The following is a 22,306-nucleotide window of genomic DNA, read 5'->3' as shown; positions in this document are numbered from 1 at the left end:
TAGATGACTGAAAAATAGTTGACTGAAAATTATTCAGTTAGTTCATTTGATGGCTAGTAATCAACCATTTTAGCCATTCATATTATTTGTAAAAAGAAATTAAGTTCTAATGCTTTTTAATTATAATAAAATGAGTATTTTTTAGTGTTCTCAATTCCTAAGTAGATAATTATGATTAAATTATACTTTGTAACATAATCTACATATAAAGACCATCTTTATTTAGAAAATTTTGTTCCAAATGATTATATTTTTGGCAAACTACATTGACGATGTGTCCAATTAATCTTACCTTTTATATCCCACCTCTCAGTTGGTTGCCAAAAATCATATTTGCAAAGAATGCTAAATGTCTAGATTAGGCTGAAAATGTTCTGTATTGCTATGTTCTTACAAGTATAAAAGCAAATATCTGGTGCTTTTTGGTGGATTAAAAAGGGAAAAAGCAATCACAAATACTATGCTTCTGATTCATTAATGGATTAAATAGAAAAAATGAAGTTAAATTAAATTCAGCTGTTTAGAAAGACTACAAATCATTCCCATCTGCCATGGAAACTTACCATATTTTCTCATTGGTAAGAAGAGCTCACTGATTGTAAAATTCAACATTGATGAATGAATTTTTCAAGAAAAATAATCTATCATATTAAGTGTATTGAAAAAATTTAAAATATGTCTTGATTTTAGATATGATAAAGTCTATACTAATTATATATGTTTTAGAATTGTGGAGCCCTGGCTGGCGTAGCTCAGTGGATTGAGCATGGGCTACAAACCAAAGCATTGCAGGTTCGATTCCCAGTCAGGGCACATGCCTGGGTTGCAGGCCACAACCCCCAGCAACCACACATTGATGTTTCTCTCTCTCTCTCTCTTCTCCCTCCCTTCCCTCTCTAAAAAAAGAATAAATAAATAAATTTTAAAAAGGGATAAAAAAGAGAACAATTCCATTTTTAAAAAAAGAATTGTGGAAATATGGTATGAAGTCTTCTTAGTTTACTATTGGGAAAAAAAAGAAGGTAAGAATCACTTTGAGGAGTATTGTGATTCTTATTAACTCTATTTATCTTCTTTACTTGTACCTTACTCCTTCCAAAGTAAGATAATTAGAATAGAGAGAAGTTCTACTCCCCAGTTATGGTCATATTATCAATATTATTGAAAAAAAAAGAAATAAGGAAAATCAACAAGTATCAGATGTTGTGCAACAATCACATCAAAGAGCACTGCAGTTACCTCTGCTAGACTAGTAAGTCCAGAAAGCATCACACTTAGCACTGCTCAGATAACACATCATAATGCACACCCATGCCTATTAGCCTGGGATGAATAAAGTAGAGCTCCTAGGGGTAGACATAGTCATCTGTATTTTTTAAAATCTCCACTTTGAATTCTGATGCAGTGAGGTTTGGGAAATTCACTGTGGTGAATAGATCGAGAATCTTTGAGGATAGAAACTGTCACATACATTCTCTGATCTTCAAAGAAGCTTCTGGCACATGGTTGAAAATTGATAACTGTGTGTTAAACACATTTAAAGACAGTTAAAGAACAAGTGTATGAATGGAATGTGCTGAAGTCCTGTGGTGATTTAAAATCGTCGGAAGGGCTTATATCAGGATGAATTAATTGGTCAAAATGAATACTAAGAAAAACTATCACAGTGAATAAGTATATTCAAGAAGAATGGTGCTATCTTAAAATATTGTACTAGGTTCTCATTGAGTGTTCAATAACAGGTGATCAATTTCAAGACCCTTTATAAATTTCATTTTATTCTCATTTTATTTATTAAAATCAATAAAAAAGGAAGACTCAAACTGATTAGTTTAAGAAATGAGAAAGATACTATACATGAAAATCATTTAACTTAAATTTATACTGATAACTTTATTTCCATAACCTCTTAATAACCAAAAAGGGTGAAAGTGTTAAAGGAAGGGAGGGAGGGAGGGAGGGAGGGAGGGAAAAGTGTGCTTTCAGCAATTGGTGCAGACTCTAAACATCTTTGATAGTGTTAAAATCTCAAACAGCTGGAGTCACAAAATGAGCAGCTGTTCAATATGCTCTGTATGTTTGGAGGTTCATCTGTACAGGTATACATAGTATAAATAAATGACAAGGCTTAAAATAATAGCATGAAAGAAATATAACATTGAGATGTCCTTGGCTTGAATTCTTACAATTAAAACATGGAAGATACCCACAAAAACACACTGTGATCTTCCAAATTCAGTTTCTCACTATATTTAACGAACTGAAGTATGCATCGTATGGAACTAAAACTAAAAAATGTGGCATTCTAACAATCAAGAGATGAAATTCTTTTAGCAAATGGTAGGCTGTTTCACTAATCTTTGTTTCTGTTCTTTCTGTAGCTCTTTATTTTCTCAAATCTCTTCTTCAGTCATGAGTTATAAACTTTGTGTAGGACTCTATGAAGGGTTGATTTCCAGAGGAAATCAATTTGTATCTTCCTGCTTTGAGGAAATATATATTTTTTTAAGATTTTATTTTTTTATTTCCAGAGAGAGGGGAAGAGAGGGAGAAAGGGAAGAAGAGAAACATCAGTGTGTGGTTGCCTCTCGCACTCCCCCTACTGGGGACCTGGCCTGCAACCCAGGCATGTGCCCTGACTGAGAATCAAACTGATGACCCTTTGGTTTCCAGGCTGGCATTCAATCTACTGAGCCACACCAGCCAGGGCTCAAGCAAATATTTATTTTGATAAAATTAGGCAAAATGGGTATCAAATATAGCCTTAGTAGGTTGCCTTGAATAACCTTTCCTATTTGTGCCCAGCTGGGGTTGTGTTTGGCTCAACCAGTCCCAACCCATTTTAGGTGTGTGAGCTCTTCCTTTCTCTTTAGTGGGACTACCTATTTTACAAAACTTGATAAGACTATTTTAATTGAACTTTCCCCCATGGAGACCTCTATGTATCTCTTCTTTTCCATGCAAAATTTTAAGTTTATGAATATCATTTGCTTGCTATGGTGACATTGATATTGGACAATGAGTTAGAGACTAGCCTCTTTTTTTTTAAAGGGAAGTGTGTGTTTTATGACAACTGTAATCAATAATCAACAGCAGTAGAGCAGTATTAGAGGGATGCATATCTATGACTTGTAGGCTACCATTCCCCTCCACCCCAGTCTTTTCCTCTGATAAACGATAAATAATCATTTTGGTACTCTTTCTTACTGAGTCTCAGAATCTCTCAAAATATTCTTCCAGAATGCCAACTTAATGAAACAGTTGTGGTTGGCCTAACAGTTAATGTTGATTTTGCATCCCTAGACTATATAATCTTTGAATAGCCTGTCAGATCTAACATCATATAGTTCTCTGATTGCAATTTTTAATGGTTCCTATTTTGACTTGATAGGGAAATTTCAGTTATTCTTGCTAATATATATAGCAGGATGAATAACACCAAACAATAGATAATCTAAAGATAACACATTTGCTTCCATAGTAATAACTTTTTCTAGTGTTTGTTTAGCTTGTGTTCCTAGTGACAGAGATTAATAGATAGTGACATAATTGATTGGAGGAAATTATAGATTATATGCTACAACAAGTTTATTTGCTAAATAATGATTAATATATGACTCAAGTGTGTCTTTCTAACTTTGAAGATTAAAATAGTTAATTTTCATGTATTTTATACATGAGAGAATGTAGTATTAAAATTATGTTTTTTCATCTCAAACTTTTTAATATATAACTTTAAAACATTTATAGTAGATTTATAGAAAATGTTATATTTATTTAGTCATTCTTAATTAGTATAATCTAAAGATATAATTCAACTCTGTATACCTTAATGCACCCTTATTTTGATTTTAAATGCTAAATGAGCCAAGCATTTAACCAGAATATTTTTTAAAAAGTGAATTTCTACTTCCTTACGTAATCAGTAATGGTATTATTTACTACAATAATGAAGCAGTCTTTTGACCATTGTTTTTGCGTAATTCATTGAAAGTGTAACTGTAAAATCATGCACCTATTTCATGAACAGGAGGAGGCACTATGGCTTCTACTGAAACTGCAAACTCAATCTTTTATGGTCTAAGAAGTGTTCACTTCTGATGCTATTTTTCACATTTATTTGAAATTATATAATGTTTCTTATCCTTGAAAATTATATTTCTAATAATTATTCATTTATTTACTATTTATTAGTTGTCTTAGCTTTAATCATAATAAATTTATTTAATGCTTATATACATATCATTAGTATAACTTCTGAACTTACATTTTGTCAGCTTTCATTAACTGATCAATTAATTACATGTAGGTATTTATCACCTAAGTTTTCCTTTGAATTTCTAAGGACTATGTAAAATAATCTGTATTAATGTCTGAATATAGAGAATATAATAACTAGCATACCTAAAACCTAGAATAAAGACTGAACCAAGTATCATAACTAACTTTCTAAAATGGGATTTATTTTGCCTTGATTCCTTCAAATTTACTATTGATTTTTTTTATGTCTTACCTTCAAAAATTGACATTCTGAGATATCATTTCTTAAGTTTTTTTCTCTGTATGCTCTATATTTATTTTTACTTATAATTTATATTTGATATAGTTTTACTATGTTTTGAAGTAAGCATGTAGTCACACACAGAATAGTTAAAATTAAAACAGAGATGGCCCTGGCGACCTTTTGTTCGAGCATCCTCCAGTACAACCAAATGTTGCTGGTTCATTCTGGTCAGGGCACATACCTGGGTTGCAGGTTTGATCCCTGGTTGGTGAGTGTGGTTCAGACAACTGATTGATGACTGTCTCTCTCTTTCTCTCTCACTCATATCAGTAAACATATCCTTGGTTTAGGATTTTTAAAAAACAGAGATCATAAATCATATAAAAGAAACAAAAAAGTGTTCAATTCAGCTGGAAACCAGAATGAGATAGCTGCTGAAATTTGGTATCAATTTGACTATTAATTTTCTGACTTGTCAAGGAAAAGAACAAAAAATATTTCAATTCTCCAGTTTAGTAAGAGAAACCAAGCATTACCAAAGTTTTAAATACCAGATAGCTCTGTTTTCTATGGCCAGAAATGTGTTACTTAAATCCTTCATCCCCCCCATCCCTGCTTCCTTTGTTCACCATTTCATATATTATCTCCTTTTTGAAAACCTTTTATTATATACTCAGTATGGAATTATCTCTTCTCTGATTTATACATTAATAATTATAAAAGCATGGCTATCACTATCATCTGAGAGGCAAATAACAGACACTAATTTTTTTCCAACTCTGGCAATGATCCTGCAAAATTCATTCTATTTTACCCTCTTTACAGATGAAGAAACTGAGAAACAAGAGAACCTAAGTAATTCGCACAGGTCAAATAGCTAAAAGGGCAGCGCTTTTAAACTGTGTTCCAATAGCACTTTGTAATTGGAGGATCTCCTCAGGCAGAAAACTGTACAAGCTTAATTCACTTGTGCTCAAAAAATGAGAAAATGTATGCAACTCATTGACATTTGAATATTACTGTGCTTTCCTGCAGCCTGTGAACTTATGAATCAAGGCATCTTGGCACTGGTCAGTTCCATTGGCTGCACGTCAGCGGGGTCCCTCCAGTCTTTGGCAGATGCCATGCATATCCCCCACCTCTTCATTCAGCGGGCAACAGCTGGGACCCCAAGGAGTGGCTGTGGGCTCACCCGAAGCAACAGGAATGATGACTACACACTCTCTGTTCGCCCCCCTATCTACTTAAATGATGTTATCTTGAGAGTTGTTACAGAATATGCCTGGCAGAAATTCATTATATTTTATGACAGTGAATACGGTAAGTGTGATTTGTGTGAGTTTTGTAAGTTGATATTTGCATGGCAAGCAACTTCACTGAATCATGAAAAACTTCAAGGAGCTTACTCATTGTTATCTGTGGTTTTCTTGTCCTGTCATATTCTTCTAATAAATCAAGCAGCAACAACAAAAACTTTATAGCAAAGTTCAATATTTTCTGTTGAATCCCTTTGAAATCAGATTTTAATATAAATACCTGTACCTACTGCTCAGTCTAAATTTTTCTAAAGGGAATCTGACTCCAATATATCTTTGTGTTTCAAATAATGGGAAGTCATAAGGACAATACAGTCATTTCCCCTTTCAAAAACATTTGTATCTCATATGATAATAAAATACCATTTTGGACAAATCCTTGAATACTGAAAAAATTACGTATTTCTATTTATTGGTTCCAAAAATATCTGACATATCTTATTGACACCCTTTTGCAGATTTTCATAACTACTTTGCACTTAACTTTTAGGGGGTAACTGAAATCACTTTAATTAGCATGGCATATTATTACCATATGAAATCTCACAAAAATACTGAGTAGTATGAGGACAATTTATTTAACTTTCCAAGGTAAGACACAAAGCATTTTCCCTAAATTTATCATAAGTTGAGAAGACACTTTGGCTTGGTGTTATCTTCATCTAATTAAAGAAAATAAGTAACAATGATATTATTTTGTTTATTTTTTTCCCGAATTAATTTATTTGTTTTCTACCTAACTGATTCCAGAAATGTTCAACAATAGTTTCATATTTTTGTTATTGGGAGAATGAAGATGAATGTAATCAAATGAAAGAAGGAAACAGATATTGTGAGGAATATATATTTTGAAATATGTTTCCTTAGAGATTAGCCTTAAAATGGAAGCTCAGGGAAAAAAAATTCCATTCAGTATAAATGAGTCTAGTTTTCACAGTTTTGTGATAAAACAAAAACAAAACAAGAAGATTTCACCTTCTGAAGTGTAACTTATTTTTCTTAGCGTATAAATAAACAAGCATTTAAAAAATAATGGTGTTCTTTTTATAAACTACCCAGCATTGTGAACAATATTGGAAAACAGTTACACAAGAGTGGGCCAGAAGAGGCATCAATAGACTGAACACAAAAAAGGTTGGCAGAAATATGGGAAGCAACAAATAAGAACTCCTGTGGACTCTCAGCAAGGGAAAGCAAGTGGTAGTTACATTTAGCCCTAAATATTCAAAGATCACATGGGGTTTTGGCAGCCAGAGTCACAATAAACTTGACGGGTAGATTTCAGCCAAAAGTCTGGGGCAGTCTCCGGAAGCATACTCCTTTGTCCCCAGCACGGAAATCCTTATTTTTGTTGCTTAGTTCATATTATTTAGGGGTCAAAGAACAAAATGAAATGAATAAAAGAGACTGAAATGAATAAAATAAACAAAAAGAAATTTAATATAATTGGCTCATCAGTTAAAGTAAGGATTGAACACAAATTTGAAATTCACTGATAGGATTATTTAATGAACATAGTAAATTCTACTAGTAAACCAACATGTTGAGTATGGTTTTCTCCCAATCAGATCATCTATGACTTTTATAACCTTAAATGGTATTTTTATGACCTCTACTGAAACAGTTTGAAATAATGAATTTTTAAACCCTAAATTTTTCTTTAAGAGAAGAAAACACTTTTTAGTTATTATTATCAAAAAAGTCCTGTAAAATAAGGAACACAAAAATGATTTTGGTTTAAAGCACTTTTACAATATTAAAATGAGAATTTTTTTCTCTTTAACATAAATGTCAATGAGGAAAGAAAATCCCTTGCTATCTTGTTTCTAAGTCCTACATGGATTACAGTTAGTAAATTTATAAGAGAATACATTTTTATTATTGATGAGGCATATAGTTTTGAAAATGTACACTAAATTTGTAGTCACATAAAATTGTTCATATTCATTTGAAATGCCTCCATTTCTTTTGAATAAATAAGATGCCATAAACAGTATGCGACTGGGTCCTGTGAGAGAAGCAGAGTTTGTGTTAGGAATGAAAAAAATGTCCTTTACTCTGATGGTAACTTGCTTTTGACTTATGATTTAATTTAATAATTTGTAAAAAATTTACCTTGCTTGTATCATTAAAATGATTTCCAGTTATACTCTTGTTTAGTGAAAGAAAATTTTTCTGTGATACTTACAATAATCTTTCTAGTAAAGAACTGGGCCAGAGTCCAAAACAAACATCAAGCTATTCCAAATACTTTGTTATTTGAAGAGAGCTATGTTTATTTACATAGCCATTCATCAATGTCGTCATTTTAGGTTCAAACATTGGAATTATACTTGACTCTTATCTTGGTTATCAGAAATTGCTTTCATTAATGAATGGATTAAGCATCATTTAGGGATGGAATCAGGCAACCTGCTGGAGCCACATGTTATTGAACATGTATTTTGCTTAGAAAAATATACTTTAAAAAGTTAAGCTTCTGTATCCAGTTAATTAGAGAAACACTTTTTTCCCCCAAAGCAGTTAATTGTGAATAAGGGTACAGTACAAAAGTCTACTTTAAATTCCCTAACAAAGAAGATTCGAGTCTTTGATTCTAAGTAAATGCATGAAAAGAGAAAAAAAATCGAAACTTAATTTGAATGGATTGATTCAAAACATTTTTTAAAAGACTTGAAAAGAGTTTAGAAAGTGTTGAGCTTTCAAAAAATCTGTGATTCAGGAAATGTTCGGTGCTCATTTGCTTAGTGTGATGCAAAGTATGAGATAAAAAGTTTTACAGAATGCATTCTTAGACATTAAGAAGCTTACCATTTTAAAAAGGTAAAATATTTACATAACTCTCTTAATAGAGAAAATAATGTGACATGAATGACACAAACTAAACACTAGCCTTGTGTAATAAAAAGAGTGTTTAATTTCAGCAGCAGTAATCAGAGGCTTTATGGGTAGACTTTGACTTGATTGTTGCCTCTCAAAATCCAACCGAACTTTCATAAAGTATGGCAGACAGCTGATCCAATAAAGAGGAAATGTGAACAAGTCTTGCAGCAATAAAAATATTTAAATGTCCTTGAACGTTTTTATTTGACAGGGACAAGAATAAATATTATATATTGTACCATTTAATCTTCTCAACAAGTCTAATAAAATAAGTAATACTATTATCACAATTTTACAATTAGAAAACAGAAGCAACTGATGGGTAATTCATTCACAAAGTATTAGAAGTGTCAAAGCTGAGATGTAAAGTCTGACCAGAGCCTGTACTCCTAACCATGTATAATGAGTATCAGGAGGTTGCAGTGAACTATCACCCCAAAATATAACAAGGGCTAATTATATAGAGAACATTTATTGTATTCAGGCTCTATTCTAAGTGCCATACATGCATCATATCATTTATCATCTTAGCAGCCCTAAGTAGATGATGATGATGAAGATAATGATGATGGTGGTGATGATTTTTATAAATAAAAAACTGAAGTAGTAAGAAGTCAGGTAACATGAAAGTAAGTCAAGAAGCCTGACTTCAAACACTGATAGTCTAATTTATACCCTTGCTTTCAACACTAGAGTACTTTGATGTTATAGAAATAAGTTTAAGATTAAGATATGAACAACTATAAAATTAAAAAATGCTTATAAATGAAATATATAGAATTTCTTTATTAAAGAGAGAGAATGACTTCAAGCCTGGATTTGCAATAGAAACAATATAATTGAACCATGATCCCTTAAGGATTATGGAGTCATAGAGCAAAAGTTAGAATTGAATATAGCAGACACCTAGAACCCCAATTAGGTAGTAAATCAGAATGACTAGAAGAGCTTTTTAATCATCATAATACCTGGGTCCCCTCCTGGACCCTTGAAATCAGAATATTTGCAAGGTAGGCACAAGCAACATAATTTTAACATTCCCCAAATCATTCTGATAAAGCCAGCTTTGTTCCTTGATAAAGCATTTTGGAAACAAATGTCAGCAGGTTGCTTCTTCAATGTCTTTGACTGGTAGCATTGTTTGTCCTGGCAGAGTCTAGAACACTCCAAGGGAGAGAGAACTCATATTTTGAAGAAGCCTACTTCACAAGGGACATTGAACATTTCTAAACAGTCAAAACTTTTTTTTTTCTGTGAATCTTAAAGCACTTACATTGGACAAAATGACCCCTTTTTAGTAAACTCTTAAGTAATCATTTTGCTTATAATAATTTATTAATAAGTAAAGAAAATAATGACTTAGTTTTCTCCTTACCTAGTCTTCTACTGCCTAATTACCAAAAGCAATTTCCCATTTTCAACAGGATGTGTTTTTCAGGTGATCTACCTTTCTAAATGCCTTTATTCCTATCCATTCTAGTTTTTCAATCACATTATCTGACACGTGTGCTGATTACAGAATGAGTTGCCTGCTCCTATTGCCTGCATAGGAGAGGTAAAACCATTACCCCCTTTTAGGAAAAAAAAAAAAACACTTATATCTTGTTGTGTGTCCTTATAATTTCTGCATTTTAAAAATTATATGTTCGCTCCTTATTGCATTACTCATTATATTCCCCTACCCTTCAAATTGTGCATCACTCTCAGTTTGCCTAGGTTTCAACCAAATCCCTGGAAGGAAGTTTGGTCAAGTAGGTGGAATATGATATTCTGGGAGAGTTATTAAAAACTGACAGTAGTCTAGGCAGTCTATCAGAGAGGTCTAAGCAAGGAATTAATTGAATGTAATGGCTGCATTCTGCAATCAGGGAACTGACAACATACAGAAACCAGAAAGTTTTAGGAGTAGGTGGCCCTTAAAATAGAGTAAAAGCAGATAGACTGCTTTAGTGGGAGGATTCTGTTCAGACACTATTGATGAGAGAACAGTTGGATTTCAGGACTGGGAGAACTGAATGGAGTGATGTAAGCAGTAAGATCGAACTCGTCTTCATCAAATGAGCTACTTGGGTTCTTTAATTTCCTTTGCCTGAAATAATATTGATCCCAGCCTGATACTGGTGTGGATCTATTGGTAGATCTCTTTGATAGATCTAGTTATGGAGACTGGAAGGATAATAAGGATAATAATAACAGGTGTCTAAGCAGCTTAGTATGGTGATGACAGAGACATGATCTTTTTGAAAGTAGTGAGGTGCCCACTTATATATCCTCATCCCTACTTCACTTCAACAATTGGCTCCATCCAAGGCAAGACAGATGGCATTGGTGGCCCAAAGCATATCTTTACAGGTTATTATACTAAAGAATGACCCTCTCCGTTCTTTATCCATATCCTGAATATCATCTATATGGACACGTATCCATATATCAATCTCAGGCCCTCCCTGTCCAGGTCCTGTGCTAATCCTTGAACCAAATAATTTGGTCAGGGACATAGCTTTCTGTCAATCACAGCTGAATTACATGGCGATTCTCTGAATGAAGCATAGGCATGTGTGGATACAAGTGCTTCCCTTTGCAATGGGAAGGAAACCTTACATAGAAGAAAACCTAATATCAATTAGGTTATTTTAATTAAATTAATTTATTTTAAATTTTAATTTAATATTAAACTGAATTATATTAAATATTTAATGTTAAATAAAATTACAAATATCTGTCTTTATAATTCAACCTTTAAAATTGCTCTTAAAAGACATACTTCTTTAGTTGGAATTTGTTTCTTTTTGTTTGGTTAGTATAAACTATCTTATGTTCTTAGCCTTTCTGACATTCTCCTTACATTTTAGTTTAGTTTTTTTCTCTTTTACAACAAGATTTTTAGTTATATATAAATCTTTGCTATAATTTGTTAAACTCAGTATTTCTGAAAATCAGAGACCTAAAAGTGCATAGTAGTTGTTGATAAAATAAAATAGCTTAGCATGGAAATGACTAAATCAAGTACTGTATTTTGCTGTGTATAATGCACACCCACATTTTTGGCTCAAACTTTCTGGAAAAAATCTTTTGTTTTAATTTTTAATTCAATTGTCTATTTATTTATATTTAGATACATATTTTATGTATTATAAAGGAATTTTAGCATTTATCTTTTAACATATTATAGTACAAGAAATTTTATGTAACAATTACAAAACACAAGAACAGATACAAAGTATTTTAGATTCTGTCCATGTATAATGTGCATCCTTATTTTTCTCTCAAAAATTTGGCAAAAAACTGTGCATTATACACAGCAAAATATGGTACTTCTTTCTCTATATACATATGTAGATAATCAAGTTTCTTTCTTTGTTCATCTACATGAACAGAGAAATATATACTTTGACACACACACACACACACACACACACACACACACACAAAAAAGAAACTCAACTTCATATAATACTAAATGGGTTACTTATCGGTTCCCCTGCATTCTAAAAACACTGATTTAGAAATCCCCAGTTAAGGGTCAATACACAGTTGAATAATTTGCGGTACTTAATCACTACTTAAAGACTCAGTATGTCACCTTTTCCTTACAATTAAATTGACATACGGTGGGACCCCTTAGAAATAAATATTGAATGACCATCTTCATGAATGAATTCCTAGAAATCACAAAATATATTCCATGAATTCTTAATGTAGGCTTAATCAAGGCCCATAAAATGGACACATTCCTCTTAATTGACTGAAAATGTTTACAATTACCCTGAGAGTGTTTTCAAATGTCTAATGACTATATTATTAACTTTCTCTCTAGACAGCCTTAAAGCTGTTTATTACTCATTTGGCTACATTCCAACTTTCAGTTCTCTCATTTAACTCAATGTACATCAATAAATATATACTTTTACCAAGCATCTTACAGAATGATTTCTTTTGCATTAGTGCATTAGTACATGTTATGACAAGTAGGTAAAAATGATATATTATACTACTTTGAATTCATTTATCAGCAAAACATCCTTAAAAATATTGATCAGCATTAGTGAAAGATAATACACATATTGGAGCCCTGTGATCAAGTGTTAAAATCACAAGCTCTTATCAAATAGAAAATTTCAGTGATAGACAACTATTGCTGAACTGTATCACCTCGAAATCTAATATTGTATTTTATTATCATTATTTTCTAAATACACTACGATGAAAAGAAAATACTCAATAAAGACTCAAATTCCTTTTCAAGTAAAGGTTCTCTAAAAGCCCTATTTTCTTAGGTAACAAAACATTTATAGAGTATGCTTTCCTATTCATATGTTGGGAAAATTTGTTTAGCTCAACGATGTGTTTTATGTACCCAGCAGTAGGACACATTTCTTTTTATCTAAAAGAAAAGTAACAAGACTCTAAATAATTAATTTTGAAGCTCAGCCTTCTGTCATAATTTTAGAAACACCAAGATTGGCTTAATACAGTACTGAAGTCTGCTGCTCAGAATGAGGTCTTCAGTGCAATAAGTAATTAAAATGATTAAATGTGCCTAATCTACTCAAGTAAGAGAGAGAAATGAGTAGGGGGGGGGGGGGGAATCAGACTTACAAATAATTAATGACAAATATCTTTTCCCACCAAATTCGATATCTTAAAGGTGATATTTGAATACAGTGATGAGATGGAGATACTGTTTGATATATTCTGGAGAATGCCATTAAATTTAGTTAAATTGCCACTACAGTTTGGAAAACAGGTAGTATAGTAAGTTTCTGCTATCTGCAGTGAGGTCTTTGTTATCAGGAGGGGTACAGATAACATGCTGTCTGAGGGCAGGGATTGGGTTATCTTGCTCAGCATTCTCTCCCAAGTTCCTCTCACAGTGCTTGGCACACAGGAAGCAGAGACTGGATTCTGACTATTGGTTTGCAGGTCAGTTTTGAAATGAGTTTATACATTAGATTCTAATATGACCTGGAACTTTTCTGCTGTAATTGATTTTAAGGTAAACCATTTTTCATATAGAATTTAAATTGAATCTTATATTAGTGATTACAATTAAGTCATTATTTTATACAATTTAACAAAGTAAATCATTGACCTTTAATCAGCCACTACCCTTTGCACAGTTGTTGGGGGAAGTAGTTTAAAAAAGTTATTCAAATGTCAGTGATATTGATGGTTATAAAATATCAAGTTGTAAGGATGTTACCTAGATCAACTTTCAGTCCTTATCAAAATTTATTTGTGTTTTCCATATTTTGCATAGAAAGAGGCAGTAAAAGAAAATTAAGAAAAAAATGGGACTATTGACTGGGTTAATAAAATCTTCATAATGAAAATGTACATTGCTTAGCAATTAACAGTTTAATATTTCATCAGAATAACCTAGTAATTAGGTTAAATAATTTTCTTTTTGCATTAATAAGGTGTGGTTAGTTGCTACTATCCTATGCTTTCATTCCTTGGTTTCATTTCTTTTACTGAAATTAATCACATTAAAACATAACTGCTTATTTCAGTTGTTATCCTCTCCACTAAACTGCACTTCATGATTAGAAACATGGCCTTCACCTTCATCAATCACCAAACTATTAGATGTTTATCAACAGACTTTGTATTGGTGAATACCCTTAGTCTTGCAAGTGACACAAGCTCATTTCAAAGTAAGCAAGCACAAAAAATTTGTTTTTTCTATGACTGGTGTAGTTGGGAAGTTTAAGAAAGAGCCAGTTTGCCTCGGTTTCACTTCACAAGTAGGCTTCAGTCCCAGTTTCTCTCTCAACCTCTCAACACTCTGGCCCTTATGATCTGATAACCACGTCATGACAGCTCCTGATACAAAAGGGAGATCATTTCTTTTTCATTATCTATATATCAAATTTCAACCCCTGCTTGAGTCCTGTGGCTATTCCAGAACTAATTTCTTTGGTCAAGGCTGTGAAGTGCTCAAGTTGGCCATTCTGGACAATGTGGAACCCAATAGAATGTGTGATACAGTGACAAGTCCAGGTTTGACTTAAATGAAAAAATGAGGTCTTGTTTGAATAAAGGAGAAGAAAAACTCGGAAGGTAAAAATAACAGACATCAACTATGAAATTGTCTCTAAATTCACAGGGCTATATGGGTAGCAGAGTAAGGATCCGAATCTGATTTTCTGACATGAAGTATAGTGTGGATAAAATGTTGTTCCAAAAAAGAAAGATGAAATGTTTGCAAGTGGCTTTTCATGTCACAACCAAAATACTAATTTTGGTCTCCATATATACAAAGATCGTTGCGGCATGCATTCTGTTCCATGCCACCCAAATCTCCCTTCAAAACTAAAGCACTCATTCTGACCTGCTGCTGAGAGTGCTGGCAGCTGACTGCCTTCTTTACCCATCAAACTCAGCTGAAGAAAGCCACCAAACCCAAATCCTTGCAGGATTATAAACATCCGTAACTTGCGGTATCTCAAAGCCATCCCACTCCCAAAGTCTGTGCAGGTCCCACAGCTCTTCTCTGATGACCCTGCTCTCTCCTCCTGGTTTCATAAGTGTTATTGCCAAGAGCAGTCCTTAGTAAGCATCCTGTTCTGTCTGGATCTCAGCATCCGCTTCCCTGTCAATCAGTCTCCTATAACTTCCTAGGTTTTTCTTGGGCCTGAAGGACAATTAGAGTTAGACTAAATAGTAACGGAAGACAATTAAAAGTTATTGGGAAAGGTATTAATATACTTATATTTCTTTTTATTTTTCTATTATTATGAACAATTTAAAATATATTTTTCTGTTCAAATTGATTCCCTTTATACTCCCCTCCCCACCACAATCTTAATGTTTTTATTTTTTTTTTTCAGTAGACAATCCTGTATTTTTTCTAATTAAATGTACTGGGGTAACACCAGGTAGTAACATTACGTCAGTTTCAGTTGCACAGCCTACCTTCAAAGTAATAACGATGTCCCTCTCCAAAGTTTCCTAAGTCAACTTATTCTTCAGCAGTCAGTCCTCCCTTTGACTTTCCTCTTCCTTCCAACCCTAAGGATCCCATGATTCCACTAGACCTACCCAAAGAATGAAGAGCTCTCTCATCTTAAGTTCAGGTGATACTCAGCTTTAATGCCATATGGAGTGTCAATCCCCTTTGTTAGATAGCCTAACATATTCACAGGTTCTGGAGATTAGGACTTGAGCATCTTCAGAAGGCCATTATTCTGGCTACCACTCTTCCTTTATAGTTCCCAGGAGAAAAGTTTGTCCTCTTGGGTTTTTCCCTAATTTTATGTTTAATAACTTAGTTAATGAACTTTCCGCTACTTGTTATAGAATTACCTGGCCAGTAGAATTAGTAATCACTGAGAACTACTGAACTGAAACTATTCAATACTGTTAATCTTTCTACTCTCAATAAACAGCACTTAGTCCCACGCATAAGCCTGGAGGTTCCTTGAGGTCAGGCACCATACATTATCTTTTTCTTTCTGTAAATGTTGTTTTCATTTTATGCCAACTAATAGGCATACAGATAATGGAGTTAAATAATTGCAATGATTGATTATGTTCATGAATTAACAAAACCAAAGGCCCAGGCTCTTTTCATGTTGACTTTCCACAGAGCAGCTAATAAATAGATTCAGATTCTTCTCACATCAAACATATCAGTTGCCACATATCATGTTTTTTTTATGTTATTCTCAAATAAGCAAAGCTATTAGTGTTTAACTCTTGCATTCCTAGAATCTAAAACATTGTGCTTGCTGTTTTGGTTAGCTAGCCATCATTATATTTTAGGCAATTCTCTCCTAAGGGTGGGGGGAGATTACCCTTAACAAGCAGTTGTATACTACTATTAATGAAGAACCATGTGATGGGGAAATGGGGGGAAAGGTACAAGGAATAAGAAGCATAAATGGTAGGTACAAAATAGACAGGGGGAAGTTAAGAATAGTATGGGAAATGGAGAAGCCAAAGAACTTATATGTATGACCCATGCAGAGGAGCTAAGGGACAGGGGGAATGTTGGAAGGAGAAGGGGTGTAAGGTAGAGGGGGATAAAGGGGAAAAAATTGGGACAATTGTAATAATATAATTAATAAAATGCACTTTAAAAAATAAAATAAACTACCGTGTGATAGACACTACACTGGATTTTGTACATACACAAATATGCCTTCCCTAATCTGATCTTAGGAGACATCTATGAAATAAATATTTCTTCATTTACATATCAGAAATATTTTTTAAAACATTTTCAATCACATGTATGTAGGCAATGATACCAGAATTCTGGACTAAGGAAGCAGAGAGATACTAACAGCCTTTTGTCACATCACTTTTATGGCCAAATATGTGTATACACACACACCCCTACCTTCTGGTCAAAAATAAAAGCTAAGAAAAATGGCAGACTGTTTTAAATCAAGGGGATATTATCTACCAGCTCAATTTGAATCACACTCTTTAACAAGTCACTCTCAGACTTAAACTGTTTTTCATTCTGCACACACAGCCTGTCACCACTTAGATCCTCTTCTTAAAATGTTCAATAGATAAAAACTGCATTTAGAATAAAAGAAAAACCTCTCTGTGCCTCACCAAGGTCCACATAATCTGACCCACACTCTACGTGGAGCTCACCTAAGTCAACTCTCATCACTCATTGAGCCTCACCCACACTGGAATCCTTGAACTTCAAACAAGAACTCTTTGCTTCCTCGGGGCATTTTTCCTATGCTGTTGTCTTCACTTTCAATCTCTTTGTATAGGTTATGTCTTCTCATCCTTTATTGTCAGTTTACATACATGTTTTCCAGAGAGATCTTCCTTGAGTATTCTAACAAAAATAGATGTTCCTCCTTATCCTGTCCTTATCTCCCAGAGCACCCTTAGTATTTCCTTCAAGCACTGATGTGATTTGTTTGTATTACTTTGTTTACTTGTTTGTTGTCTGTCTCAATGTGGAGAAGGACATTCACTATTGTGTTCCTTGCATATAACATTGTGCTCTGTATTCAGTAAGTACTTTTGAAACAATATTTATCTAGAAAATTATGATATGATATTGCACTGGTATATTATTTCTGGGAACAGAACATGTCCTAGACCATTAATGTTCTGGAGCCTTATGCTCTGGTCACACAGTGTTTTCTGAGCACTTTTATTTATTTCAATGTATTTTTCACTCTGTCATACTGGTTCTGGGGTGGGGACCAGCTTTTATATTTTTAATCAAATTTCTAAGTGATCCTGAGTCACACTGAAGTTTGAAAATGCTTGTTTGAATATGTACACAGTCCTATTAGATGTCTACCTGTGGCTGTAAATTTCATCAGATCTAACCCTTGGTTTAATCCACTCCTGAGCATTTTACACCCTTAGGTACTTTCTGACTTGGATATCTAATGAGTACATAATACCTTTATTATTCCAGCTCTTTTATCTCTTGTTCTGCTCTAGATGAATCTTTGTTCTTTCAAGCTGCTTGATTCTGACATCTTGGGTTTATAATATAATTAGGAATAGGGAATATAAAGTAGAATTTATGAAGTTATCTATTCTGAAGTATTTGAGAGTTATCAGATAACTGACTATATATTTGTAGTAATTGTTTTAAAATAAAACTAATACAAAAGTAAAATTTTAAAGTTAATTTGTAATGTGGCAAGTATAAATGTTTGTTATGAGCATATGTTAATTTCTAAATCTCGGGCTATTTATTTTCTTGTTCTATGGATTTATATATTGTGTTTAATTGTTAATGTACTGAAAAATACATGAACTAATTATTGCCCTTGAGACACAAATTTCAATGTGTGCAATCACACACAGTTAGGAATTTCGAGATATAATACATTGACAATGAGCAACCCACAATCCTATTTACTTCTTATCCTTCACTAGTTTTCTCTCTTTAAACATTTTGTGCCATGGATACATACAGACAACATGTAGTTTATTACATAGAAAAAGCTAATCTGCTATGTTAAGATATTATTTTGCCATGTATCTTTTTCAATTATATTTATCAATGTTCAAATCCCTCCTATAAACAACCAGTGTGATACTGGGGAGAAATATTTGTAACATTCCAGAAATGTATTGTTACTTAAATATACAGTATATCCAAGTATGAATTGTTAAACACTTTATTTAGACAGATTTTACCCTCTTTATTTAAATGTGAAATGGACACAATTTTTATCTGATGATCTTTCAAAACTTGCTTTTTTTGGAATGGGTGTGTGAACATTTTGTTAAAATTTGTTTTGCACCTGAAGTACATTCCCCATACTTCTGATAAGAAAATTGCCTCCTACTAAGTTTGCCAGATTTGAGCTAAAGAAGTGGTTCTCATACAATAGACAAAAATGAAGCTATTTGTGGTCTAAGTGACCTGTGACCCTCTCTCTAAAGATAACCTCTCAAAACTCTCTTTTAGTTTAGGTTGTAAGTGTCAAGTTTAGTGATATTGTCACCTTATTTTAATAAATTTTAGTAATCTTGATTCAGATTCAACTGCCATAAATGATATCCACATTTTCCCTGAGGCTGATATCACTTTTAATGCTGAGGAAAATAAGGAATGCACTTTCCTTATCTCACATTTCCTTTAGGCAAGTGAGGAGCCAGGCCTAACATTTTTCACAGGTGAGATAACTTGGGATGCTCAATGAAGAGAAAGATACTCACTTTAAAAATAATAATGTCGCCCTGGCTGGCGTAGCTCAGTGGATTGAGCTCGGGCTGGGAACCAAAGTGTCCCAGGTTCGATTCCCAGCCAGGGTACATTTCTGGGTTGCAGGCCATAACCCCCAGCAACTGCACATTGATGTCTGTCTGTCTGTCTCTCCCTCTCCCTTCCCTCCCTAAAAATAAATAAATAAAATCTTTAAAAAAAAAAAGATTTCATTTAAAAAAAAAAAATAATAATAATGTCTAAGCCCTGGCTGGTGTAGCTCAGTGGATTGAGCGTGGGCTGAAAACCAAAGTGTCGCAGGTTCGATTCCCAGCCAGGGTACATGCCTGGGTTGCAGGCTATAACCCCCAGCAACCGCACATTGATGTTTCTCTCTCCCTCTCTCTCTCTCTCTCTATCTCCCTCTCTAAAAATAAATAAATAAAATCTTTTAAAAATCTTTAAAAAAAATAATGTCTAGATCTCCTGGTCAAGATGGAGGCATAGTATACATGCTTTGCCCCCTTTTGCAACCACAGACAGAATTAGAACTAAACCTTGAAGTAAATAACACCCAGAACTGTGAGAAAATCAAACTGTATGGAAGTCAAACAACCAAGGATGTAAAGAAGCCACATTCATCCAGACGGGTAGGAGGGACGGAGACACGGAGATGGTCGGAGAGGCAAGGAGATGCAGCGTGGCACAGAGAGGTGGCAACAGCAGTGGAATAGGTGGTCCCACATTCAGTGTGGTGGGTAAAAATTGGGAGGGGATACCGTGGGAGTGAGTGATCCCACCCCAGGCCAGACCACACGGCCCAGGATTCCAGCTATGGGGAGTTAAATCCCCATAACTTCTGGCTGTAAAAACCAGTGGGGTTTGGGACAGTGGAGAAAACTATTGGATTTTCAGGATACTCTGCTTAAAGGGCCTGCAGACTCTTAGGATGTACACAAACCCACCTACTCCAGGATTCAGCACCAGGGCAACAGCTAGAAGGGTGCCAGTTGCACGCCAGGCAGTGGCACTGTCCCCTCTCCAAATCCTCCCCCCACAAAGAGCCACAAAGCAGTGAAGCAGGTTGGCCCTACCCAGGTGATTGCCTAAGACCCCATCCCACATAATTTACTGGTGCCTTTTCTACAATAGGCCATGCTACTAAGACAGGGAGTCAAAGCACCTAATACACAGAAACAAACATAGGGAGGCTGCCATACTGAGGCAATGAAATGCAGCCCAAATGAAAGAATGGGACAAAACCCCAGAAGAAGAACTAAATAATGGAGATAACCAATCTGTCAAATGAAACATTTGTAACATTGTTGATCAAGATCCTCGAAGAACTCAGTGAGTACAGCAACAACATAGAAAAAAAGGTTACACCAAGTGAAATAAAGAAGAATCTCCAGGGAACAAACAGTGAAGGACCTCCCTGAAGCTGGGACTCAAATCAATGATTTGGAACATAAGAAAGAAATAAACATTCAACCATTACAGAAAGAAGAAACAAGAATTTTTAAAAAATGAGTATAGTATAAGAAGCCTCTGGAATATCCCCAAACAGAAAACATCTGAATCATAGGGATGCCAGAAGAAGAGAAAGAGCAAGAAACTGGAAAACTTATTTGAAAAAATAATGAAAGAAAATGCCTCTAATTTGGTGAAGGAAATAGACATACAATCCAGGAAAGCACAGAGAGTCCCAAAAATTTGGACCCAAAGAGGACCACACCAAGACACATCATAATTAATATGATGTTACAGAAAATACCCTCTGCCTCTGGGGGTCTTTCATTATTCTTTTTGCTTGTTGCTGGTAGGAATTTTGGCTCTCAATGTCAGAGTTTGGTAAAAAGTAAAGGCATTATTTATTTAAAAGTTACATAGGTTTAGGGTAATGGTAGAATATCTCCATTAAATCTCAAAGTCCCTTTAAACACCCACAAACACATATACTCACTGACTCCTGCTTCCTTTTGCCAAGCCAGGCCAGTCAGGGGGTACCATATCTCAGGAAAAGAAAACAGAAGTCCGTAGCTCACCTAGGCTCCCGTTGTTAAATCCAAAACTGCATTCTCATGGCAGGCTGGGGAATCCTGCATCCTTTCTAACCACTGGGCCAGAAGAGAGAGCTTTACATGGCTGCTACATCTTGCTTTCCTGCTTTCTAAGCCTTGTGGTCAAAAGAGACCCCTCTCCACTCTCAAAACGGTGTGGTTAAGCCCTAGCATGTCTGCCACACTTGGGTTTAAATCCTGGCATGAATCTTCTTCCATAACCCAATTTCTGACTCCTCCCACACTGAGTTACACCTGCCAGTAGTCTGGTTTCTTCTGCCTTTCTCGGCTACCATTGCTAGTCTGGGCAAGTATGGGCCCTTGGCATGGAGTGAACCATCTCCAAGCTCTCGCACAGGTGCTATAACTGTGGGGAGCTGCCTCTCAGCTACATCATGGGTCAAAGTGATGCCCATCTCCCTGGCCTAAGCAGACTATGAAGCTAGCTTGATGTTACTGATATGTAAAATAACTGTCAATCCCTGTGCTGCTGCTTTTCCCAGCCCCCAAGCTAGACTTGTGAGGATCCCTGGGGTCTCTCAGGCCACGCTCTGCTCTGAACCTCATTCCATACCCATTACAATGATAGAGGTTAAAAATAAAGAGAGAATCTTAAAAGCAGCAAGAGAAAAGCAGAGGGTTGCCTACAAAGGAGCTCCCATAAGGTTATCAGCTGATTTCTCAAAAGAAGCTTTGCAGGCTAGAAGGGGCTGAAAAGAAGTATTCAAAGTGATAAAAAGCAAGGACCTATAACCTAAATCACACTATCCAGCAAAGTTATCATTTAGAATGGAAGGGCAGATAAAGTGTTTCCCAGATAAGATAAAGCTATAGCAGTTCATCATCACCAAGCCATTGTTACATGAAATGCTAAAGGGCCTTATTTAAGAAA

The 22,306-nt window shown here is 34.6% G+C and overlaps 1 protein-coding gene across 2 annotated transcripts in view; it reads left to right on the top strand.

The window, feature by feature from the left end:
• The window catches only part of GRID2 (glutamate ionotropic receptor delta type subunit 2), a 1,446,155-nt gene that overhangs the window by 696,486 nt on the left and 727,363 nt on the right, over nt 1–22,306 (top strand). For both annotated transcript variants that reach the window (XM_036026381.1, XM_028505846.2), the window contains exon 3: nt 5,540–5,824. In XM_036026381.1, coding sequence (XP_035882274.1) covers nt 5,540–5,824 — 285 coding nt within the window. The remainder of the gene's footprint in view (nt 1–5,539; nt 5,825–22,306) is intronic.

Source organism: Phyllostomus discolor, chromosome 1 (assembly GCF_004126475.2).
Source record: "Phyllostomus discolor isolate MPI-MPIP mPhyDis1 chromosome 1, mPhyDis1.pri.v3, whole genome shotgun sequence".
NCBI lineage: Eukaryota > Metazoa > Chordata > Mammalia > Chiroptera > Phyllostomidae > Phyllostomus > Phyllostomus discolor.
Note: the sequence above shows the minus strand (reverse complement) of the source record. Positions and strands in the feature narration are given on the sequence as shown.